At 35.2% G+C, this 26,673-nt stretch overlaps 1 protein-coding gene across 1 annotated transcript; it reads right to left on the bottom strand.

Moving 5' to 3' along the window:
* Window positions 1-1,762: 1,762 nt before the first annotated feature.
* fgf5 (fibroblast growth factor 5) lies at window positions 1,763-26,189 on the bottom strand. The gene is made up of 3 exons (XM_059337151.1): window positions 25,833-26,189; window positions 14,960-15,063; window positions 1,763-2,305 (listed from the first exon to the last, which is right to left on the bottom strand). Exons 1-3 carry the CDS (start codon window positions 26,050-26,052, stop codon window positions 1,940-1,942), a joined length of 690 nt encoding a protein of 229 aa, XP_059193134.1. The 5' UTR covers window positions 26,053-26,189; the 3' UTR covers window positions 1,763-1,939.
* Window positions 26,190-26,673: the final 484 nt, after the last annotated feature.

The raw sequence follows: 26,673 nt of genomic DNA, 5'->3' as shown, positions 1-26,673 counted from the left end.
CTTAGCTAACTTCTTGGCTAAGTAGCTTGCTAAGCTAACTACTTAGCTAACTTAGTGGCTAAGTAAATATGGCACACCCCTAGTTCTGACAGTGGAAAAAAAACAAATTGTCCATTTGTATTTGTGTGAATGCTTCTGTAGAATGAACCCCCAAAGCTCAAATGATCCAAAACTTAAATTAAAGACAGTATTTAACGTATCGTCCAGGCTCTCTCTCTGAGCCGGCTGTCTGCCATCTGATCCTCCTTCTGCTTCAACCTTCAACCAAAACAAGCCAGCGCCATCTTTATCATCTTCATCATCTTTATCCCCGCGGTGACGTGAGGTCATGACTCCGGATTCTTTCAGGGGACAGCCGGTTGCTAAAATGATAGTTTTGATGGACAGTTTTCTCCTTGATCCCTCACAGCTGTCCAGGAGGAGGAGGAGGAGGAGGAGGAGGAGGAGCAGGAGGAAGGAGTCTCCAGAGAACCAGTCCTGGTTTCCATGTTGATTATCTCAGATCTGGAGTGAGGAGGGACAGTTGGTGGCTGTGTGCGTGTTTGAAGCCAGGTTTCACAGCTTTTCCTCGTCTCAATCTCATTATTCTTCAGTGTTTAGAGCTGAAATCCATAACCTATTTTTTGTTTAACTGTCATATTCTTTGTCATCTGCGTGGTGGAGTGTTGTCAGATGTTAAAAGAACTTTCTGTCTGTGTGCTGCTGTTGTTCTGAGGAGTGGAAGGAGAACTTTTTTAGCTGATTATACCAATTAAGTTGTGCATTTTTACAGTCACACTGCAAAAAAAAAGGTGTTTAAAAACCAGATAAAACAGTAAATCTGAGGGAAATGATCTTGCTGCTTGGACAGATAATTTCACTGGACAAGATTTATTAAATTAAGATTAATAAATCTTTTTTTAATTATATGAAATCACTTTAATTTAAAAAATTCTATGTCATTCCAGTCTTCTTTTGGTGTTTAATTCCAACAGTTTAGGACTGTAGAAAAATTGTTTTAATCTTTAAAAATGTTTTTTTCACTGTCCCCCAGAGTTAGAAAGAAAGTTGCAACTGAATTAGCTACTTATTGATTATAATGAGGGCAAAAAACAGTTATTATTATTAATATTGTTATATTGACAATAAATAAATATCACACAAAAAGGCAGAAATAAAATAAAAATCTATGGTAAGAAATTAACTCAAAATAACCTTCTTTGCTATCTGATAAAATTCAGTTAACTAGCTTTTTAGAAAACAACAAATTCTAGTTGGACACACCCTGAATTATTATTATTATTTTTACAAATTATGGAGGACATTTTCATTCAGCTAGTAAAATTACAAAACAACTTTTTACCCTTGTTTTCTTCAATTTTTAGTTCATTTTAATGCCTGGTACAACTAAAGGTACATTTGTTTGGACAAATATTCAAAAATATCTGATAAGAGTTTAATTTAAGAGCTGATATCTAGACATTTAACATGGTTTTATTGATAATAACCACAATCATTATCAATAAAACATGGAAAATGGCTAGATATCAGCTGAGAGAGGACCCAAGACTGAGCCCTGAGGAACACCTTCAACTGTTTATTGATAATAAACAAGTTCATTATGAATAAAACCATGTTAAATGTCTAGATATCAGCTATTAAATTAAACTCTTATCAGCTTTTTTTGTTGTTGTCCAAACAAATGGAAGAAATTGAAGAAAAGAATAATGTTTTCCATGACTGTATCATTTTAAAAGTATGTCTCATGAAGAATAACCATAAAGTTATGGATTTCAGCTTGAACAGGATCTGATTTTAAAGTTCCCCGTGTGACAAACGAAACATAAAAGAGGACGTAGCGTCTTGAAGCTGCAGCCCTTTGAGCTCCTTCACACGTTGAACCCGGAATGCTTTAATGTGATAAATGAAAGTTTTTAGTCTCTAACTTTATTCACGTCTTCTATCCGAAGCGGTACTTGGGCCAGTATTTGACCTGCGTGCGTCTCTGAGGCGTCCCGGCCTGCACGGCTTTGGCCAGAGAGGGTTTTGGTGGCGGTGGCGGTTGTTTCCTCCGCTCTTTGCTGCGCTCGGTGATGGTGAAGCCTCGCTCGCTCTGCTCGTGCAGGCTGAGCCGCGGCAGGAAGTGGGTGGACACGTGCTGGGGTTTGACCCGCGGGCTGGAGCCCATCTTGGCCTTCCCTCGCTTGTTGAGGGCCACGAACCACTGGCGACCCGTCCGTTGGTTCCTGTGGAGCACCGAGGCGTACGTGTTGTAGCTGTTCTCCTGGAAACGTTCTCTGAACTTACAGTCCTCGGAGAACCCGTCCTGGAGAAAAATAAAGGACATGTAAGAAATTAACAAGAGTTACTCTGGGATATTACCCATTTAGGCCTAAAAGGCTGTAAAAACTGCCTGTAAAACCTCTGGGCGATTTTAAAATAAGCACAACACAAGAGCAACATTTAGAAAACGCTGCAAAGACCACAACACAACAGAAGTGTTTCGAGAGGACACATAAAACTGATGCACGCATCTGGACACGCATGATATTATCACGTTATTTCATGTTCATGATATTTTCATGTTATAACGTGTTATATAGCGTTAGCCCGCTAGCCCGTATCAATCACATTGCAGTTAAACAAATCAAATAAATGAATGATACGTTTTAGTTGGTTTCTCGCACTTGGCACCAAGTTTGTCTTGCCCGCTAACGCTAACATTAGCACGCTACCGATCACCTGCTAACGCTAGCATGATATCGATCTCTCACTAATGTTAGCATGCTATCGATCACCTGCTAACGCTAGCACGATATTGATCACCTGCTAACGCTAACACGCTATCAATCTCTCGCTAACGTTAGCATGCTATCAATCTCTCGCTAACGTTAGCATGCTATCGATCGCCGGCTAACAAATTAAAATTGAATGTGGCGAACTGAATTTAAATTGTGAGAACTGAATGTTCAGTTCCAAACTAATGAATTCAATTTCAAATTACAATTCAGATTTCCAATGCAATGATTCAAATTGAACAATACAAATTCAAATTATGTGATTCAAATTCAGCTTTTTAATGCAAACATTTAAGCTAAGCAATTCAAATTAAGTTTCTGGTGGCACATATTTCAGCCCAGACACATCACTGTTGAACTCTTCATCATCTGATAATGATCTGATTGGTTTGCTGCTGTAAAACTGACACCGCTCTAAAATAACACCAGACTTCTTTCATCTGGTGGGAGGGTTCACAGTCATCTAAATGACTTTCCTTATCTCCGAGAGGCTTTGATTGACAGCAGCAGAACCTCTTTGTTCTGGTCAGAAACTCATTATGGCCTCGACTCAACTTCATCCAACAAGAGCTTCTTAAACAGACGGTTGGTTGTTACAATAGCCATAGACTGATTAACAGGATTATAGCATTTTACACAACTGTGTCAATTTATTGAAGTCATACAGTCATGGAAAAAAAATATTAAACCATTCATTTTAGTGTTTGGTACAACTAAAGGTTCATTTGTTTGGACAAATATAATGAAAATAAAAACAGCTCAAAAGAGTTTAATTTAACAGCTGATATCTAGACATTTAACATGGTTTAATTGATAATGATTTTGGTTATTATCAAGAAAACCATGGGAAATGCACAGTACTATCTAATAGGGCTGCACAATTAATCAAAATTTAATTCTCTCTTCTTAACTTCTTAATTAACTCTTCTTAACGAGCCGCGAGGGTCGGCGGCTCTACTTAACGAGCCACGGGGGTCGGTGGCTCTTCTTAACGAGACGTGGGGGTCGGAGGCTCTTCTTAACGAGCCGCAGGGGTCGGTGGCTCTTCTTAACGAGATGCGGGGGTCGGTGGCTCTTCTTAACGAGCCGCGGGGGTCGGAGGCTCTTCTTAACGAGCCGCGGGGGTCGGTGGCTCTTCTTAACGAGCCGCGGGGGTCGGAGGCTCTCCTTAACGAGCCGCGGGGGTTGGTGGCTCTTCGTAACGAGTCGCAGGGGTCGGAGGCTCTTCTTAACGAGTCGCAGGGGTCGGAGGCTCTTCTTAACGAGCCGCAGGGGTCGGAGGCTCTTCTTAATGAGTCTCGGGGGTCGGAGGCTCTTCTTAAGGAGCCGCAGGGGTCGGAGGCTCTTCTTAACGAGTCGCAGGGGTCGGAGGCTCTTCTTAAGGAGCCGCGGGGGTTGGAGGCTCTTCTTAACGAGTCGCGGGGGTAGGTGGCTCTTCTTAACGAGTCGCGGGGGTCGGTGGCTCTTCTTAATGAGTTGCGGGGGTAGGTGTCGATTCTTAACGAGTCACGGGGGTCGGTGGCTCTTCTTAACGAGTCGCGGGGGTCGGAGGCTCTTCTTAAGGAGCCGCGGGGGTCGGTGGCTCTTCTTTACGAGCCGCGGAGGCCGGCCATAATCGTGTAGCCCTACTATCTAATATATTTTATTTTGCCCATAGCAATTAATCAATTAATTGATCGTTAACGTTACAGATGTTGAAGTTGGCAAGTTTCTTCCAAACCCCCCTCCCTACTCTAAACAGTAATTAGATTTTTACAGAGACATTTTTTGTCTCGTAGGTTGAAGGAAACTGACCGAATTGAAATAAGTTTTGTCCCAAAGTGTTCCACACAATGTACTATTACAAAAAAAACTCAAAATAACGACAAAGAAATACAAAATAATGTCAAAAAAGTCAAAATGTGGAGAAAAAAGTCGATGTCACAAGAAAAAAAGTCAAAATGAGAAAAAAAGTCAATGGCGCAAGAAAAAAAGTCGGAAATCACGAAAAAAAAACCTCAAAATGACAACACAAAAGACGGAATAATGTCAAAAAAGTCCAAATGTGGAGAAAAAGGTCGAAGTCACAAGAGAAAAAGTCAAAATGAGAAAAATACAAAGTCGCGAGAAAAAAGTTGGAAATCACGAAAAAAACTCAAAATAACTACAAAAAAAGACAAAATAACGTCAAAAAACTTGAAATAACGAGAAAAAAGACAAAATAATGTAAAAAAATTCAAAATGTGGAAAAAAGTCTAAGTCACAGGGAAGAAAAGTGGAAATCACAAAAAAAGTCACAATAACGACAAAAAAGACAAAATAATGTCAAAAAAGTAAAAAGGTGGAGAAAAAAGTCAAAGTCACAAGAAAGAAGTCAACCCAAACCCAAAGCGTTCCCCTCAGTGTTCTATTACATGTAGAACTGTCACACCACATCTCCCAACCAGAGACGCAGATCTTCATCGAATGTTCCCGTTTTGTTCCTAAAAATATCTCGGGTGGGAAACTCTGACATGAACCCAGGGACGCCCGGCTCCTCCTAGAACCTCCTGCCATTCTGAAATAAAACAAACCGTTCTGCTTTGCTGCAGAGTGCAGCATAGCAGAAAATGATGCCATTACAGCGTTCGGTAAACATGCCAGTCACAGGAGAGAGACGCTAAAGCCTCCGACTCATTCAGAGTGACCCACTGGTCCTCTGAATGTTGTTTCTAAAGACGATTAGAAAGCTGAACAGGACTCATGAAGAGTCGCTGCTATGGGAGGATGACATGACTTAACACTACGCTGCATCTGAGCTACACAGCAGCTCTGGTACCAGTCAGAGAGGGACACATCTGGAAACAGACCCACTGGAGCATGGACACACACACACACACACACACACACACGTTCTTGTACTTCTGTCTTTGTGAGGACCCTCATTGTAACAGTGAATTCCCTATCAAGGTTCTAATGGTTTTGAATTTTTCATTAGTTTTAGTTTTTTTTAAATTGGATTGTGAACTTTTGTTTTCAAATTCAAAAAGGTCGAAATCGTGAGAAAAAACGTCGGAAATCACGAAAAAAAATGGCGGAAAAAAACCTCAAAATAACGACAAAAAAAAGACAAAATAATGTCAAAAAAGTCAAAATGAGAAGAAAAAGGTCGAAATTGTGAGAAAAAACTGCGGAAATCATGAAAAAACCCTAAAAAATAAAAGACAAAATGACGTAAAGTCTAAATTTGGAGGAAAAAGTTGAAGTTTCGAGAAAAAAAGTTGGAAATCACGAAAAAAAACTCAAAATAACGACAAAAAAAGGACAAAATAATGTCAAAAAAAAGTCAAAATGAGAAGAAAGAGCTCGAAGTCGTGAGAAAAAAAGTCGGAAATCACGAAAAAAAACTCAAAATAACGACAAAAAAAGGACAAAATGACGTTAAAAAAAGTCAACATTTGGGAAAAAAAGTCAAAATTTGGAGAAAAAAGTCGAAGTTGCAAGAAAAAAAGTCAGAAATTACGAAAAAAAAAGACAAAATAATGTCAAAAAAATCAAAATGTGGAGAAAAAAGTTAAACAAATCCACCGGAGCATGTTTGAATGTACTCTCTCTCACACACACACATTCTTGTACTTCTATCTTTATGAGGACCCTCATTGTAACAGTGAATTCCCTATCAAGGTTATAATAGTTTTGGATTTTTCATTAGTTTTAGTTTTAATTTTGTTGTGAATTTTTGTTTTCAAATTCAGTTCGTTTTAATGAGTTTTTAGAGTGAGTTTGCTAGTTTTAGTTTAGTATTTATTTCTTTTTAAATGCTTTAGTTTTAGTTTAGTTTTTATTAGTTTTAGTTTTTTGTAATGGGGTATTTGTTGGGTGGGAGATTAAAAGAGGTCACAGTAAATTTTGCCTTTATCTCCTTTGTCTGATCCATCTTCATTATGTATGAAAAAAGTTGACAAAGACGAAAACGAAGGACATTTTCACTATAATTTTAGTTAGTTTTGTAACCACACAATACAGTTTCAGTTAATTATCATTATCATGTAACCTTTAACCCTTAAAACAAAGTCTGAAATCTAAAAAAAGCCTTTAAAGAAGTGAGGACCGGCCGAAATGTCCTCACTTTGCAAAAATGTCCTCACTCTGTTGGTTTAAAACATGTCCTGGTCCTCACTATGTAGGAAGTACAAGAACACACACACACACACACACACACACACACACACACACACACACAGTTTCAGTTAATTATCATTTTTTAAACATAAACCTAATTGTAACCTTTTAACCCTTAAAACAATGTCTGAAATCTCAAAACAAGGCTAAATGTCCTCACTTCGCAAAAATGTCCTCAATATGTTGGTTAAAAACTTGTTCCGGTCCTCACTTTGTAGGAAGTACAAGAACACACACGCACAACACACACACACACACACACACACAGTTTCTATCATTTTTTTAAAAAACATGAACCTAATTGTAACCTTTTAACCCTTAAAACAAAAACTGAAATCTAAAAAAAGCGTAAATGTCCTCACTTTGCAAAAATATCCTCACTCTGTTGGTTTAAAAACGTGTTCTGGTCCCCACTATGTAGGAAGTACAAGAACACACACACACACACACACACACACACACACACACACACACACGCATACCAGGAAAAAGCTTTGGCCCCTGCTGTGTTTCATAGGATTTAATGGCTGCGGCCAGATTCCAGAGATCTTATTGTTAAAATCATAATGCTTGTACAGCTGTTTAACCTGGCGCTGCCCTGCTGGATTGGTCACACTCTTTTAAAGGGACCTTTCCCATGATCCTCGGGGTGAGCTGAGCGCAGGGCAGAGGTGGAAAGTTACAGATTTTACTCTACCGGAGTAATATCTCTTCACTAATGTGTTCGTTTAGTGGATATGGTACTTTATTATTATCTCCAATTCCACTAAAATCTGAGACTATAAACTGATCTTTAGGGGCTGGGTCTGTAACTAACTGGTTAAAAAATGGGTAACACTTTACAATAACCAACTAAGTAATGTTAATAGATGGTTTATAAACCAATTATTAACCATTTACAAAGTGCTATACATATTTAATCGTTAAATGTTTTCAACCAATTTCTTAAAGGTATATGAATCATTTCAAAATCATTAACATACTTAATATGGTGTTAAAAATGTTATAATGAGTGCAACTAAAACTATGAATAAAGCATTATATATATGCTATAATATTATATATTATAATGTAATTGTTTGTTAATGGTAAATTAACTATAAACTTACATTAATATACCATCTATCTAAGCATTCATAAACTATGTAGTTAGCTAAACATGAATAAATTATGTATTTACCATTCTTAATTATCTATACACGGTTTATAAATGGTTATTAAACATTAATAAACAATCCGTTTACCATTTATAAATGATGGTTATTGTAAAGTGTTACCAAAAAATGCTTAAAAGTCTAACAAAAGACTTCTTAACTGGGACAAAACTGAAACTATTCAAAATGTTTTAATTCATTTTTCTAAATATCATTATTTACGTAGGTCGTGTTGCGGCATTGCACTGTTTCTCATTGTGACAGTGAATTCCATTGCAAGGTTTTAATGGTTTTGAATTTTTCAATAGTTTTAGTTTTAATTTTGTTGTGAATTTTTGTTTTCAAATTCAGTTATTTTAAAAAAAAGTCAAAATGAGAAGAAAAAGGTCAAAATCGTGAGAAAAAACGGCGAAAATCACAAAAAATCCCTCAAATTAACGACAAAAAAAGTCCAAATTTGGAGAAAAAAAGTAGAAGTCGCGAGAAAAAAGTCGGAAATCACGAAAAAAAAACTCAAAATAATGCCAAAAAAGACTAAATAATGTCCAAAAAGTAAAAATGAGAAGAAAAACCGGACTCGATTTTGAAGATTTTTGAATTCATTTTTCTAAATATCATTATTTACGTAGGACGTGTTGCAGCATTGCACTGTTTCTGATCTCTTTTAGCGGAGCTCCGCCCCTTTTAGTGGAGCTCCGCCCCCTTTTAGTGTAGCTCCGCCCCATTGTGTGATAGGCCTCCACCTGGTCAGTAACACAGTAATTCTCTCTGGATTTCCACCCTGACTCATCTCATCTGAAGTCTATTTATCCTACCTATCTTTAGGAGTTTTAAAGTGGCTACAAGGTTCCATTTAACAATAATATTCTAATAGTTTCCAGCGAATATCAATGCTCAGTGTGTATGTGCTGGATGGTGTGGTACCTTATGAAAAGAAAGTGTTTTATGGAGTTACTTCCTATGGGCACTGCACTAGTCTGATAAACAGGAATGTCGTTAATGGGACCAAAAAAAGACACAAATGACCAAAAAAAAGATACAAAATGACAAAAAAAATGACACAAAATGACAAAAAAAATGACATAAAATGACCATAAAAAGATACAAAATGACCAAAAAATGACACAAAATAATCAAAAAATGACACAAAATGACCATAAAAAGATGGAAAATGACAAAAAAATGACACAAATGACCAAAAAATGACACAACATGACCAAAAAATCAATCTATCTAATATCTGTAACAGTAATCACATCAAAGCATCAAAGGCGTTGGGGTCGACCAATCAGAGCAGAGCAATCAACAGAATTAACAGCTGTGGAATCTTCTGGCACAGTGACAGCAGCCAGAGGTGGACAGACTGGAATTTCTGGCCTCGAACAGAAAGCATTTTTGGCAAAACCATAATACCTATCATTGATCCGACTTCCCTTTGAGCGTCCTGAGTTCTTCCTGAACGTCTACATATGTTTTTTTTAAGAAAAATGAAAAAATAGCTTTGTTAAAGCGATCTAAAAAAACTGTTACATCTCCCTTTTTCAGAAATCTTCCTGTGTTTTTAATATGGGAGCCAATGAGGCTGTTGGTGGTGTTGGTGGATCATCTGTGCGTCCTACGCCCAAACTATAACTCTGACAGCTTTACCAGAGGATTGTGAGGGAGAAGACTAATTTTCCTACGTTTCTATGTATAAATTATTTCTGTAGAGTGGAATTTGCGGCCTGGAGCGCAGTTTTCAAATTTATTTTTTGACAGTTTTTTCTCTCCCTCTACACTCTGGTGATGATGTCACACACTGTGACACGAACATTCCGTGCAATACATACCCATTATAATCACAGAATTTCTCCAAAAATGATCATGGTCATTGAACAGGGATTGATAAAAAACTATATGACCTATTGAAACGTGGATTAATACACCGATACACAAGACTTGTGTCTACTGTTTAAAGTTTAAATGGAGTCTCTAGGTGAAATTATGCCGGAGAAGTAGACGTTTAAAAATCTCCAATTATTGTTCTTTTTCACTCATTTTTTGTCGGCCGTCCCATTCATTTCAATGCAAAATTTTGGGCAGTTTTTCACGACTTACGTCACGAAAAATTCGTATTCCGTAGAGAAAAGTAATAGCACACCGATCCCGATCAAACCGCACGTTTTGACATATAATTTGTCCTGCAACTCTTCAAGTTGTAGGACTAGTAGCGGGACGAAATTGCGTCCGGAAGAGGAAGAAGAAGAAATCCACAGTATAACAGTAGTCTCTCTCTCTCTCTCTCTCTCTCTCTCTCTCTCTCTCTCTCTCTCTCTACTGTTTGTTCAACAGATGCAGGTGACCTTTGACCTCCCTACAGATTATGTTTGTGATGTCTTGCTGAGCGGCTCACTGTGCATCTGTCTCCTCGCTTGTTACTCAGCCAATAAATTGCCACTGTGAAAACATCTAAATATGAGATATGACAGACGAAGGTTCAGGGTGTCACCTGACACCCCGCCGTGGGGCCCCGAGGAGCCCGTCTGGGGCCCCCCGAGCTCTACATCCACCCCAAAACCATCCAGGCGGTTATATTATAGCAGGGTGCAGCTGCAGACACAGATTGGAGTTTTACTTAGACAAATATTTCTGAGAGGCAGAGCTGAAATAAGCTGGGAGCCAGAGACTCAGAGGTATCTACAGTAAGAAGCAAAGCTGCACAAAAAGAGCTCTGATTAAAATATCACAGTTCAATTTACTGCACAGAAAACTGAAATTCATATCATAAACATATATAATGTCTAGAAAGCCTGCTAGAGACAGCAAAGTGTTATATTTTGTTTTGTAGACTTGCTTTAATGCGACGGTTTCTTCTTTGAAATGACACTTTTATGGGTTTTTATTGCTTTTATTTGCATTCATTTATTTTAACTCTATGGAGTCTTTTTGTTCTATTTCCTCCATGTCTGACTCCTTCCATCCTGCCTGTATTCACCTTAAAACATGTTTAAATACCATGTTGGTATATTTTTCACCTATATGACCTGATAATAATAATAGATTTTTTATTCTGACTTACTGGATCAACATTTAGAACCAAAAAGAAACAAAGAAAAACCAACATAAATGTGATCTTGTGATTGTGTGTGATCCTGTCATCAACTCTGGTTTTTATTCTAGTGGGACTCTGTTTGATTTGGCTCTGGTGTGTTTAGCCCAACAATTTTGTGTCTTTTTTGTCATTTTGTGTCTTTTGTTGTGCCTTATTTTGTTATTTTGTGTATTTTTTTGGTCATCTTATGTCTTTTTGGGCATTTTGTATCTTTTTTTTGTCATTTTGTGTCTTCTGTGTTTTTTTGGTCATTTTGTCTCCTCATTTGTTTCTTTTATGGTCTTTTTGTGTCTTTTTTTAAAATCATTTTATATCTTTTTTAGTCATTTTGTGTCTTTTATAAGTGATTTTGTGTCTTTTTGTTGTCTTTTTTTTGTTATTCTGTGTCTTTTTTGTCATTTTGTGTCTTTTTTAGTTATTTTGTGTCTTTTTTTTGTTATTCTGTGTCTTTTTTGTCATTTTGTGTCTTTTTTAGTTATTTTGTGTCTTTTTTTAGTCATTTTGTCTCTTTTTGTGTTTTTTTTAAGTCATTTTGTGTCTTTTTTAGTCGTTTATTCCAACATAAAATGTGATTTTGAATCTTTTTTTAACTTTCAAAACACTATCATGCTCAATACAGAATTCTAAATGTGTCAAATGTGACCAAAGGAGTCAAATCTACCATATAAGAGGGTTCCATCCAGTTCTATCATTTGATACTAAATCTATTTGAGCTTGTCTCCAGTTAAATATAATAATGCTACTTTTTGGATCTGTGTTTTTTTCGTCATTTTGTCTCCTCATTTGTTTCATTAATGGTCGTTTTGTGTCTTTTTTGGTCATTTCGTGTCTTTGTAAGTCATTTTGTGTCTTTTATGTCTTTTTTAAGTTATTTTGTGTCTTTTTTTGGTCATTTTGTGTATTTTGTTGTCATTTTGTGACTTTGATGTGTCTTTGTTGGTTATTTTGTGTCTTTTGTTTTGTCTTTTTTTAGTTATTTTGTGTCTTCTGTGTTTTTTTTGGTCATATTGTCTCCTGATTTGTTTCTTTTATGGTCTTTTTGTGTCTTTTTTTTAGTCATTTTGTGTCTTTTTTGGTCATTTTGTGTCTTTTTTAGTCCTTTAGTCCAACATAAAATGGATCTTGCTTGCTCTAATGGCTCTAACCTGAGCCTGATAACGTCACGCAGACACAACAAACCAAGCCACAAACAGACGATCGACCTCTGAGCTGCTGCAGAAAGAGAAGGAGCTGTGGAAAGTTTTCATTTTCTGACATTTGTAGCAGGAGATGAGAGCGGACTGCCACAACAAAGACGATCCCCATTTAAATCTTGTTTGGGACGCGTTCTGACCCCGAGAAGTTTGTGCCATTTTCCTCCCAGAACGACACATGAATGTGTGTCAGCTCACAGTTCATCGCATTATTTCCAGAAAGCACTTTGAGGAAAAGACGCCTCCTCACTCCCTGCTGACGGGGTTTTTATGCAACAATAAAGAATTGTAAATGTGTCAAATGTGACCAAAGGTGTCAAATCTACCATATAAGAGGGTTCCATCCAGTTCTATCATTTGATACTAAATCTATTTGAGCTTGTCTCCAGTTAAATATAATAATGCTGCTTTCTGGATCCATGTTTTTTTGGTCATTTTGTCTCCTCATTTGTTTAATTTATGGTCTTTTTGTGTCTTTTTTTTGTCATTTAGAATTTTTTTTAGTCATTTTGTGTCTTTTGTTGCGTCTTTTTTTGGTCATTTTGTGTCTTTTTTTAGTAATTTGTGTCTTCTGTGGTTTTTTTGGTCATTTTGTTTTCTCATTTGTTTCTTTTATGGTCTTTTTTTTGTCATTTTTTTAGTCTTTTGTTGTCATTTTGTGTCTTTGATGTGTCTTTGTTGGTTATTTTGTGTCTTTTGTTGTGTCTTTTTTTAGTTATTTTGTGTCCTTTTTTGGTCATTTTGTGTCTTTTTTTTAGTAATTTTGTGTCTTCTGTGTTTTTTTTGGTCATATTGTCCCCTGATTTGTTCCTTTTATGGTCTTTTTGTGTCTTTTTTTAGTCATTTTGTGTCTTTTTGTGTCTTTTTTTGGTCATTTTGTAGTCATTTTGTGTCTTTGATGTGTCTTTTTTTGGTCATTTTGTGTCTTTTTTTGTCATTTTGTGTCTTCTTTGTCATTTTGTGCCTTTTTTTAGTCCTTTAGTCCAACATAAAATGGATCCTGCTTGCTCGATTGGCTCTCACCTGAGCCCGAAGACGTCACGCAGACACAACAAACCAAGCCACAAACAGACGTTTCGACCTTTGAGCTGCTGCAGAAAGAGAAGGAGCTGTGGAAAGTTTTCATTTTCTGACATTTGTAGCAGGAGATGAGAGCGGACTGCCACAACAAAGACGACCCCCATTTAAATCTTGTTTGGGACGCGTTCTGACCCCGAGAAGTTTGTGCCGTTTTCCTCCCAGAACGACACATGAATGTGTGTCAGCTCACAGTTCATCGCATTATTTCCAGAAAGCACTTTGAGGAAAAGACGCCTCCTCACTCCCTGCTGACGGGGTTTTTATGCAACAATAAAGGAAGCTAAAGGGAGCAGAAATAAGCAGAAATAAACAGAAATAAAGCGCCGTTTCTCTGCAGGAAGCTCACAGACTCTCTGTGATTGTTGCTTGGCTTGGCTGATTGTTTACTCAACATATTGATCTTCACTTTGTGGCTCCCTCCTCTATATTATCAGCCGTCCCAGACAGGACTTAATCTGCTCTGCCCCATTAGCACATGCTAATATGCAGCCGCTGCTATCTGCAGCCTGCCAACGCTCCACAGACGCCTGGCGGCCTGCTGACGCCGGCCGGCCGGCCGGGCCGAGCTGCTGTGGGCAGATTTGGGCTTTACTGTGTGTTTGGGGGGATTTGAAAGTCTAACTAACTGTGGTTAAAGATTACAGCAGTATGCCGTGACATGCTGATGTCAGATTTAAGGGATTTTTGTTATGCAGCACAGATGCAAAGCTGCACAAACTAATAAGTGAGACAAATATAGCTGCTGTTTTTGATCGGGGAATATATAAACGAGTCTAAAAGAAGTCGAGCTGCAGCAGAGACGAGAAGAGAAGAGCGAATATCAGAAGGAAATGAGATGCAGGTTCACAGTGTTGGGCCAGATTAAAGTCTGGTTTCAGGGATGGACTCTGGAAGAAAGGCTGCTAACAACACGAGGAATAGTTCAACAAAAGCAGGAGCAAATAATCTGACCAGAAGATGCAGTTAAAAGCTGAGAAAAGCCAATAATGCAAGAAGCAACTGTGTGTGTGTGTGTGTGTGTGTGTCTCTGTGTGTGAAATAACAGGACAAAAAGTCAAAACAAGAAAAAAGAGTCAAAATGAGAAAAAAAAAAGAAGCTGAAATCACTAAAAAAAAGTCAAAATGAGGGGAAAAAAAGTCAAAATCTTAAAAAAAAGTCAAAATCTTAAAAAAAAGTCAAAATCTTAAAAAAAAGTCGAAGCCACGAAAAAAGTCAAAATGAGAAAAAAAAGCTGAAGTCACTAAAAAAAGTCAAAACGAGAAAAAAAGCTGAAATCACTAAAATAAGTCAAAATAAGGGGAAAAAATCAAAGTCACGAGAAAAAAGTCAAAATGAGAAAAAAAAAATCAAAGTCACGAGAAAAAGAGTCAAAACGAGAAAAAAAAGCTGAACGCATTAAAAAAGTCAAATTGAGGAATAAAAGCCGAAGTCACTAAAAAAAGTTTAGTAGCTTAGTTTAAAATCTGTTGAGTTTATGAGTTGAGGGTGAAACCAGAAGCAGTGTGAGGACGGTTGGTACTCACGGTGGCGTAGAGGCGTCCTCTCTTGTTCATGGCCAGGAACCTGTTGCTGTAGACCCCTCTGATGCCGATCACCCCCTGAGAAACAGCAAACAGCTCCAGCACACCTGGAGGACACACAACCAGCTGATTGGTGGACCACAGACAGGATTTTACTGTGAAGAACAGAGTGGACATGAACCACGCTGCTGTCCTGTCAGCTCCGTTATCAGCCTCAGCTCATCTCCGGCTGGTTTCATCTTCATCTGTCACTCAAAACTAATTATAATTAATGTGACTATAACTGGACAACTGAAGAGAATGTAAACATGTTAGTCCGACTGATGATGGAGTTCTCTAACTCTGATTAGGACGCCCAGATAATGAGATTGGAATTGGATTTTCGCCGGTATGTATGACAAGACATCTGTAGCCGGTAGCATTTTTGCTAATTTGTTGTGTCTTTTTTTGTTATTTTGTGTCTTTTTTGTCTTTTTGTGTCCCTTTTTTAGTCATTTTGTGTCTTTTTGTGTCTTTTTTGCTCATTTGTGTCATTTGTTGTGTCTTTTTTTTGTTTGTTTTTTTGTCATTTTGTATCTTTTTTGTCATTTTGTCTTTCTTTAGTCGTTTTGTGTGTTTTTTGCTCATTTGTGTCATCTTTTTTGTCTTTTTTTTAGTCATTTTGTGTCTTTTGTGTCTCTTTTGGTCATTTTGTGTCTTTTTGTGTCTTTTTTGCTCATTTGTGTCATTTGTTGTATCTTTTTTAAGTAATTTTGTGTCTTTTTTGCTCATTTGTGTCATTTGTTGTGTCTTTTTTTTGTTTTTTTTGTGGTCATTTTGTATCTTTTTTGTCATTTTGTCTTTCTTTAGTCCTTTTGTGTCTTTTTTGCTCATTTGTGTCATCTTTTTTTGTCTTTTTTTTAGTAATTTTGTGTCTTTTTTGGTCATTTTGTGTCTTTTTTAGCCATTTTGTGTCTTTTTAAGTCATTTTGTGTCTTTTTTTTAGTCCTTTAGTCCAACATTAAATGTGTGTTAGGGTTATCCCATCTGCTCCCCTGGCGAGGAGTCTTGATCTCCTGCCTGCAGTAGGTGCTCTTATTTTGAAAAAGCTCCTCTGAGTCATATTAGGGGCTAATAAAAACTGAACTATGTGGTCGTATTGTTTGGAGAACTATTACTCCAAGAAAATTAACTCATATGCAAATAATCTCCAATAGCCATTAATGTTTAATGGAAACATTTGCTGCCAAAGCGAGAAGTCAAGAGACATTAAAGGAGAAAAGTTAAAGTTTTCTTATGGACATGAGTTTTTCCATACATCAAATCAGTGTTGTCATTTATTAAAATCATGTTTTTAACTTTTAATAATAAGTTTGTGTCCTTTTTTTGGTCATTTTGTGTCTTTTTTTGATCGTTTTGTGTCTGTTTTTAAGTCATTTAGGTTTTTTTCTGTCATTTTGTGTCTTTTTTGGGTCATTTTGTGTCTTTTTTTTTGTAATTTTGTGTCTTTTTTCGGTCATTTTGTGTCTTTTTTTGATCGTTTTGTGTCTTTTTCTAAGTAATTTAGGTTTTTGTCTGTCATTTAGTGTCTTTTTTTGTCATTTAGTGTCTTTTTTTAGTAATTTTGTCTCTTTTTTTGGTAATTCTGTGTCTTTTTTTGATCGTTTTGTGTCTTTTTCTAAGTAATTTAGTTTTTTTCTGTCATTTTGTGCCTTTTTTTGGTCATTTTGTGTCTTTTTTTGGTCATTTTGTGTCTTTTTTTTAGTAATTTTGTCTCTTTTCTGGTAATTCTGTGTCTTTTTTGATTGTTTTGTGTCTCTTTTAAGTAATTTAGTTTTTTTCTGTCATTTTGTGCCTTTTTTTGGTCATTTTGTCTCTTTTTTGGTAATTCTGTCTTTTTTTGATCATTTTGTGTCTCTTTTAAGTAATTTCGGTTTTTTTTCTGTCATTTTGTGTCTTTTTTAAAGTAATTTAGGTTTTTTCTGTCGCTTTGTGTCTTTTTTGTGTCATTTTGTGTCTTTTTTTAGTAATTTTGTGTCTTTTTTGGTCATTTTGATACTGCCTCCAGCGGCCCCCAGGTAATTAGGGTTTGAGACCCTGTGATGACATTTATTAAAATCATGTTTTTAACTTTTTATAAACTCTTCCACAACCTTAACACAGCTGCCTGCAGAGTATTTACTAAAGCACAAACTGGAAGTACGTTTTAGTCTTTAGGTTTGATGCAAAAACAATCTAGGCATCAGGACTTTTTTCTCTATTTTTTTCTTAAATGCATGTGAACATGATTCCTGTAATGCTCTCTAACTGTGAGATGAGTTCTGGTGCCAGGAAATGCAGAACAGTCGGCCAAGACTGAGCTTTGCCAGAGTGGGTTCTTTAAAAACAAACACTTGGTCCACGGCCCCTAAAACTGTCCACTGAAGAAGATTAGTCTGATAGTTATTAAAACAAGATCTCAGGATTCAACAAAATGCTGCAGAAAATAGTCAAAGCACTAAAATCAACCTGACGTCTGTAAACGTGTCAGTCAAGTTAAAGAAAAGACAAAATAAAAGGTGTTATGAACACCAAATCTTTCAAACCTGATTTATGACTCTACTCTACTGGGCTGGAGGAGGAAAGATCCACACACAGGATGTGTCAAACAGCTTATTTCTACATTTAATAATCCGAATTTAAGAAATCTATCTAGACTATCTGATTAACTGACCAAAAATGACACACAAAAAAGAAAATGATCAAAAAAAATATGTAAAAGGACAAAAGAAAGACACAAAAGGACAAAGAAATTATGTAAAATGACAAAAAAAAATGTAAAATTTACTGAAAATGACAAATAAAAAACCAAAATGATCGAAAAAGGATGTAAAATGACAAAATACACAAAAATGACTAAAAAAATATGTAAAATGAGAAAAAATATGTAAAATTTACCGAAAATGATGTAAAATGACAAAAAATTATGTAAAATGACCAAAAAAGACTAAAAAAATATGTAAAATGAGAAAAAAGACACAAAATGACTAAAAAGTTATGTAAAATGACTAAAAAATATGTAGAATTAACCAAAAATGACACACAAAGTTATCATTTTGTTTTGACAAACAAAATGATCCAAAAAGGATGTAAAAGGACAAAAAGTACACAAAATTACAAAAAATATATATAAAATGAGAATTTTTATTTTCAATTTTCCAAAAATGACACACAAAAAACAAAATGACTAAAAAAAATGTAAAATTACAAAAAAAATATGTATAATTAACCAAAAATTACACACAAAAAAGAAAATGATCAAAAAGGATGTAAAATGAGGGAATCTGAGGGAAATGATCTTGCTGCATGGACAGATCATTTACCTTGACAAGATTTATTAAATTAAGATTATTAAATCTAGAAATAAGCATGTTGAACACCTCTAAAGTTTTGGCTTTTCCACAAGTTTCCATGTCCAATTTAATGCATCAACTCTTTTTCAGCAAAGGTTAAAAAACACCACAACCAAGTGTAGTAACATGATTTTACTTTTTTGCAGAGATTTTTCTTATTTTTCTGTGTGCATCCAGCATTTTTAATGCAACCTTTGTTGTGTTTACTGTTTTTTGTGTTTTTTGTCATTTCTTTGTTTTTTGGTGTTTTTATGTGTGTTTTTGTGTGGGTTTTTTTCTTTGTTTTTTGTCTTTTTTTGTGGTTTTTATGTGTGGTTTGTGTGTGTTTATATGTGTGTTTTGTGTGTTTTTTGTGTTTTTATGTGTGTTTTTGTGTTTTTGTAATTATTTTTATGTTTTTGGTGTGTTTCTGTGTGTTTCAAGTGGGTTTTCATGTATTTTATGTAATTTTGTGCGTGTTTTTTTATTCATTTTTTAATTTTCTGTGTTTTTGTGTTTTCTGTGTGTTTTTTGTTTGTGTTTTTATGTGATTTTGTGTGGGTTTTTTGTAATTATTTTTATGTTTTTGGTGTGTTTATGTGTGTGTTTCGAGTGAGTTTTTATGTGTGTTATGTAATTTTGTGAGTGTTTTTTGTGTGTTTTTTTTTTTGTGTGTGTGTGATTTTGGTGTGTTTTTATGTGGGGTTTTTGGGTTTTCAAAATGTTGATCCAGTAAGTCAAAATGAAAACAATAATAATCAGGTCATATAGGGGAAGTTGTGCTAAAAACAATGATACCAACGCGTCATGGTGAAGATGTTTAACTGGTTTAAGTGGCTCAATCTAAAGTATTTTTTTTATCTTGGTAAGAACCAAATAATCATCAGGTCACTCTGCTCGGGCCAGTTCATCACTGCTGGCAGCTTTAATTTATCTGGTTTTAAGAGTTAATTTATTATTTTTAGTGTTCAACATGCTTATTTCTAGATTTAATAATCTTAATTTAATAAATCTTGTCAAGGTAAATTATCTGTCCATGCAGCAAGATCATTTCCCTCAGATTTACTGTTTGATCTGGTTTTCAAACACCTTTTTTATCAGTGTGTAATAAACAGGAATAAGTCCAACAATGAGCCGTCTCTTAACATTGATGAGCTCCTCGTTACGTCTTTTTTGGTCATTTTGTGTCTATTTTTTGGTCAATTTGTGGGGTTTCTTGGTCATTTTGTGACTTTTTTGGTCATTTTGTGTCTTTTTTTGGTCAATGTGTCTTTTTTGGTCAATTTGTGTCTTTTTTTGGTCATTTTGTGTCTATTTTTTGGTCATTTTGTGTCTTTTTATTGGTTATTATATGTCTTTTTTGGTCAATTTGTGTCTTTTTATTGGTTATTATATGTCTTTTTTGGTCAATTTGTGTCTTTTTATTGGTTATTATATGTCTTTTTTGGTCATTTTGTGTCTTATTTTGTCATTTTGTGTCTTTTTTTGGTCAATTTGTGTCTATTTTTTGGTCATTTATGTCTATTTTTTGGTCAATATGTGTCTTTTTTTAGTCAATTTGTGTTTTTTTTGGTAATTTTGTGTCTTTTTTTGGTCAATTTGTGTCTTTTTATTCGTTATGTCTTTTTTGGTAATTTCGTGTCTTTTTTGGTCATTTTAAGTGTTCAACATGCTTATTTCTAGATTTAATAATCTTAATTTAATAAATCTTGTCAAGGTAAATTATCTGTCCATGCAGCAGCAGATTTCCTGTTTGATCTGGTTTTTAAACTCCTTTCTCTGCAGTGTCAGTGAGCCGTGTTGAGTATTATCTTGGTATTGTGATATGAAATGTAAAGCAGTGTGATGGTAAAAGAATCTTCCTGTTACAGATATAATAAAACAGTCTGCAGTCTGTCTGCAGCGTTCAGAACCTCACGGCTGTCGACTTGAGATCATGTAACCTGACAACTCTTCTGAGGGGAACCATGAAATCAGGCACAAGTGCACTTTCACGCTGGAGCTGAAGCTTTTTATTCTGCAGCGACGACCACGACGACGACTCTGATCTGATGGAGAAACCTGATTTATGACTCGAGTCTACTGGGCTGGAGGAGGAAAGATCCACAGACACACAGGAGGTGTTCAACAGCTTATTTCTACATTTAATAATCTGAATTTAAGGAATCTTGTCAAGTGAAATTATCTGACTATCTGATTAACTGACCAAAAATGACACACAAAAAAGAAAATGATCAAAAAAGGATGTAAAAGGACAAAAAAAGATACAAAAGGACAAAAAAATTATGAAAAAGGACAAAAAATGCAAAAAAAAATGTAAAATGAGAAAAAAATACACAAAATGACTAAAAAACTATGTAAAATGAGAAAAAATACACAAAATGACTAAAAAACTATGTAAAATGACAAAAAATGACTAAAAAAATATGTAAAATGAAAAAAAAATACACAAAATGACTAAGAAAATTATGTAAAATGACAAAAAAATATGTAGAATTAACCAAAAAAACAAAAAGATCAAAAAAGGATGTAAAAGGACAAAAAAATACACAAAATTACAAAGAAATATATAAAATGAGAAAAAAATATGTATAATTAACCAAAAATGACAAACAAACAAACGAAATGATCAAAAAAAGGATGTAAAATGACAGAAAAGACACAAAATGACTAAAAAAAATGTAAAATGAGAAAAAAAATACACAAAATGACTAAAAAATTATGTAAAATTTACCAAAAATTACACAAAAAACCAAATGATCAAAAAGGATGTAAAATGACAAAAAAAAGACATGTTTATTTCTAAGTTTAAAGCTTCGAAAACTGACGTATTTAAGTTTTACATTAAAGTTTCCAGACATGCAAATAGCCTTAATTTACCTTGTTATGTATGGAGCTGAAGTCTGCTGAATACTTTTCATTCTTCATATATCACATACAAAAAGACGCATGTTGTTAAAATAAGCACATAAAGCTATGGTCAGTAGGTAAATTATACTCAGAACAAGATAATTAAGATACTATTGATAGATAGAAGAAGAAAATACTTGGTAAGCTTAATGTTTTTTGTAGTGTATATACTGTATATATAGATATTTGTTGTTAAACGTCCAGCCGTTTAATATGTTATTAGCTGTTTAAACTACATTCTATAACGTTACTTATATCAGCTTTCTGCTCTGCTAAGTAACTTAATAAATAGTCTTTAATCCATCCATTCATTTTGTGTCTTTTTTTTAGTCTTTTGTCTCTTTTTTGGTCATTTTGTGTCTTTTTTTCAATAATTGTATGTCTTTTTTTAGTCATTTTATGTCCTTTTTTTTGGTCATTTTATGTCTTTTTTTTGGTCATTTTGCATGAACTAAAAAAAATGCACCCAAAACAAAGCATATTCCCATTAGTTTTTTAGGTAAACAGTGAGATGATTCAGTAGACAATAATAGTGACAGGCTGTATTATTTTAGGGTGGATATTTTTTGCAGTGTGTGGAGAAACGTTGTTCAATCCATCCTGGAGTCTGTCTGCACCTGTTACTGACACAAATACTCAAATATTCTACCTGCCAACATCAACATGTATTATTATTATTATTATTATTATTATTATTATTATTATCCTGCAGAGACACAAACCAGGAGCTGCTGTTTGCTGGTTTCTCAGACTAAGTTTAGTGAAACTCCTGAACTCTTCCTCTGTAAATCACAGTTACAACTTCCAGAGATGATTCTGAAATAGATCAGCTGCTAATATATATAACAGGAAGAAAGGATCAATTAGTGCTGATAGATCAGAGTCTGCACTCTCAGCGGGACACACAACTAAAACTCAACTACACTGGAAAAAACATGAAGCTTACCAAGTATTTTCTTCTTCTATCTATCAATAGTATCTTAATTATCTTGTTCTGAGTATAATTTACCTACTGACCATAGCTTTATGTGCTTATTGTAACAACATGTGTCTTTTTGGAACTAAAATGAGTGAATAACCTCTTCACAGGGATTTAAGACTGGACTAAAGCACTAAAAAAGACACAAAATGACCCAAAAAAGGACAAAATGACTATAAAAATACACAAAATGACCAAAAAATGACACAAAAGACAAAAAAAAGACACAAAAAGAGACAAAAAAGACACAAAATGACCAAAAAAAGAGACAAAGACACAAAAAGGCAAAAAAGGACACAAAATGATCAAAAAAAGAGACAAAAAGGCAAAAAAGGACACAAAATGATAAAAAAAAGACACAAAAGACTAAAAAAAAGACACAAAAAGAGACAAAAAAGACACAAAATGACCAAAAAAAGACTAAAAAAATACACAAAAAAGAGAAAAACATAAAAAAAGACACAAAATGACCAAAAAATGACACACAATTACCAAAAAAAACGCACAAAATGACCAAAAAAAGACATAAAATGAACAAAAACATACAAAATTAACAAAAAAAGACACAAAATGAATAAACATTAATATTATTATTCTGTAACTAAATGAGTGAATAACTCTTCACAGGGATTTCAGTCTTGTGTAAAGACTTGTTTTTAGGATTGTCATTGTGAGCTTTTTCATGCTTTTCAATCTATTCAACTGTTGAATATGGTGAGTTTTTACCTCAAATATTGGCTCCACACTGCAAAAACCAACTGACAAAAAAAAAGAGAAATAAATCACTAGAATGAAGCAAATACATGCTGGAAACAAGTCAAATTATCTGCCAGTGCAGTAAGTTAATGTTTCTTTGTAAGAATTATTTAAATAAGTAAAAATATCTAGAAACTGGAAAAACAATGATGTCTTAAAATAAATCCAATAATACTTATTTTGAGCAATTATGGCTTAAAAATCCCGACTGTAGTAACATTAAAATAAACAGAAATACTTGAAACTAGCATGTTTTTTTCCTCATTCCAGTATCTGTGGGTAGATACTGGTGGTAGAAAATACTTTTAAAATAACATTTAAACTTCATGCAACTAAAACTCTCAACTGGAGCCAATATTTGAGGTAAAAACTCACCATATTCAACAGTTGAATAGATTGAAAAGCATGAAAAAGCTCACAATGTCAATCCTAAAAACAAGTCTTTACACAAGACTGAAATCCCTGTGAAGAGGTTATTCACTCATTTAGTTACATAATAATACTATTTTTGTTTTTGTTTGTTCATATTGTGTCTATTTTGCTCATTTTGTGTCATTTTTTTTTCTTTTTGTGTATTTTTTTGTCTTTTTGTCTCTTTTTTGTCTTTTTGTGGATTTTTTTGTCATTTTGTGCCCTTTTTGAGTTTTTGTCTCTTTTTTGGTCATTTTGTGTCTTTTTGTGTCTTTTTTAGTCTTTTGTCTCTTTTTTTGGTATTTTTGTGTCTTTTTTGTCTTTTTGTGGATTTTTTAGTCTTTTTGTCTCTTTTTTTGGTATTTTTGTGTCTTTTTTGTCTTTTTTTTTAAAGTAATTTTGTGTCTTTTTTGGTAATTTTGTGTCTTTTTTAGTGCTTTAGTCAAGACTGAAATTCCTGTGAAGAGGTTATTCACTCATTTCTGTTACAAAAAGACACGTTCTTAAAATAAGCACGTAAATTATACTTTGGTAGAGATACTGGAGGTAGAAAAAAGCTTTTGAAATATCATTTAAACTTCATGCTTCTAAAACTCTCAACTGGAACCAATATCTTAGGTAAAAACTCACCATATTCAACAGTTGAATAGTGTGAATATTTTTGTTTTTGTTTGGTCATTTTGTGTCTTTTTTGGTCATTTTGTGTATTTTTTAGTCTTTTTTGGTCATTTTGTGTCTTTTTTTAGTCAAGACTGAAATCCCTGTGAAGAGGTTATTCACTCATTTATGTTACAATAATAATAATATTCTTGTTTGTTCATTTTGTGTCTTTTAGTGTCATTTTTGTGTTGTTTTTTTTTTGTCATTTTGTGTATTTTTTGGTCATTTTGTGTCCTTTTTGTGTGTATTTTAGTTTTTTTGTGTCTTTTTTCTGGTCATTTTGTGTCTTTTTTTGTCTTTTTGTGGATTTTTTTAGTCTTTTTGTCTCTTTTTTGGTCATTTTGTGTCCTTTTTTTCCCCTTTTTGTATCTTTTTTTAGTCTTTTTATCTCGTCTTTCAATAGATTGAAAACCATGAAAAATCTCACAATGTAAACCCTAAAAACAAGTCTTTACACAAGACTGAAATACTGTTCCAACTTCCAGGGATGCCATCTAAAACAGATCAGCTGCTTCCAGAAACAGAATCAATTAGTAGCCAATGCAGGAACGCAGATCCAAGTGCACCTCACACACCTTTATAATTTATTATAGTGTCCTTTTTTGACATTTTGCGTCTTCTTTTAGTCTTTTTGTGTCTTTTTTGGTCATTTTGTGTCTTCTTTTAGTCATTTTATGTCTTTTTTTGGTATTTTTGTGTGTTTTTTAGTGCTTTAGTCAAGACTGAAATCCCTGTGAAGAGGTTATTCACTCATTTTTGTTACATAATAATAATATTTTGTGTCTTTTTTGGTCATTTTTGTGTCTTTTTTTGGTCATTTTGTGTTTTTTGTGTCTTTTTTTTGTCTTTTTGTGTCTTTTTTTAGTCAAGACTGAAATCCCTGTGAAGAGGTTATTCACTCATTTTATTACAATAATAATAATAATATTTTTGTTTGTTCTTTTTGTGTCATTTTTGTGCTGTTTTTTTTGGCATTTTGTCTTTTTTGGTCATTTTGAGTATTTTTTTCTGGTCATTTTTTTGTCCTTTTTTGTCTTTTTGTGGATTTTTTTAGTCTTTTTGTCTCTTTTTTGGTCATTTTGTGTCTTTTTTTTGTCATTTTGTGTCTTTTTTGGTCATTTTGTGTCCTTTTTTGCCTTTTTGTGTCTTTTTTTTAGCCTTTTTGTCTCGTCTTTCAACAGATTGAAAAGCATGAAAAAGACAGAAATCCCTGTGAAGAGGTTACTCACTCATTTTGGTTACAGAATAATAATATTTTTGTCTTTTTTGTACATTTGTGTCTTTTTTGGGTCATTTTGTGTCTTTTTAGTCTTTTTTTGGCTTTTTTTAGTCTTTTTGGTCATTTTGTGTCTTTTTTAGTCATTTTGTGTCTTTTTGTCTCTTTTTTTAGTCTTTATGTGTCTTTGTTTGGCAACTTTGTGGCCTTTTTCGTAATTTTGTGTCTTTTTTTTGGTAATTTTGTGTCTTTTTGTGTTATTATTGTGTCTTTTTTGGTCATTTTGTGTCCTTTTTTGCCTTTTTGTGTCCTTTTTTTAATCTTTTTGTCTAGTCTTTCAATAGATTGAAAAGCATGAAAAATCTCACAATGTTAATCTTACAACTTCCAGGGATGCCATCTAAAATAGATCAGCTGCTTCCAGAAACAGAATCAATTAGTAGCCAACACAGGAACGCGGATCCAAGTGCGCACTCTCAGCGGGACGCGCAGGATCCATGCGCGCCTCACACACCTTTATAATTTATTAGTTGCGCTGCTCCGGAGCTCCAGAGCTCCGTGAAACCAACACAAACACAGAGAACGAGGACTCACTCAGCTGGTTGGGCTCATGGCTGCCGTTCACTCTCCCGTCGGGATGAATCTGCAGATGGAAGCCGATGCCGACCCGACAGTAGAGCCTGCAGGTCCTGCGTCCCGACCGGGTCCCGTCCTCCTCCTCCAGCAGAAGTTGGCGCTCCAAAGCGGCGCGCTGAGCTCCGGCGGCGGCGCAGATGAAGTGAGCGACGGTCAGAAGGTAGAGAGGAACATTCATTCTTCCAGACAGGAGACACACGTCCTCGCTAGGCCACTTCTAGCATGTTGGTGTCGCCTCTGCACCGCAATCCGTGCGCAAACACACACACAAACACACACACAGACACACACATGCATGCAGCGCTCCTGGGCATTACCCCGGCTGCAGGAGCTGGAGCTGTTCTGCTGGCACGGGGATATTTATAACGCCAATGATCTCACTGCTCGGTGCATGCCTGCGCTCTAAAGGACGCGCTTTCATCCAGATTTTGTCGCCGAGATGCCACTCCTGCTCAAAACCGATCCTCCACAGCAGCAGCAGCAGCAGCGGGGCGGGAAGGCAGAAACACTCACACCGCCGCCGAACATGCTCCAAGGACTCGTCCTCGTCCGCGCCAGGACGCACGGAGCGCGGCGGCATTTTACGCACAAGGAGACATCGCGGTTTTAATGGATGCAGGACGCGGGTGATTTACGCGTGAAAAACAACCAAATAGTGAGTCTTCTGGTGGTGTTTCTGTCCATTAGGAAGGAAGAGTTGGAGCTAAATCAGGAGCAGGAGGCGTCCGGACAGCAGAGATCACCAGGTGGAGCAGCTCTGGCGCACCGGGACGCGCCGGGAGCCGTATTTATAGGCTTT

Source organism: Centropristis striata, chromosome 7 (assembly GCF_030273125.1).
Source record: "Centropristis striata isolate RG_2023a ecotype Rhode Island chromosome 7, C.striata_1.0, whole genome shotgun sequence".
Taxonomy (NCBI): Eukaryota; Metazoa; Chordata; class Actinopteri; order Perciformes; family Serranidae; genus Centropristis; species Centropristis striata.
This window is presented reverse-complemented; position numbering and strand designations above follow the sequence as displayed.

What these genes read in the sequence shown, in the direction of transcription:
- fgf5 (XM_059337151.1), bottom strand. Translation starts at nt 26,052, where the DNA reads ATGAATGTTCCTCTCTACCTTCTGACCGTCGCTCACTTCATCTGCGCC. An exon ending in CCATGAGCCCAACCAGCTGA is followed by an intron (nt 15,064 to 25,832) that starts GTGAGTCCTCGT and finishes TGTGTCCTCCAG; the next exon opens with GTGTGCTGGAGCTGTTTGCT. An exon ending in GAGGACGCCTCTACGCCACC is followed by an intron (nt 2,306 to 14,959) that starts GTGAGTACCAAC and finishes ATTTTTCTCCAG; the next exon opens with GACGGGTTCTCCGAGGACTG.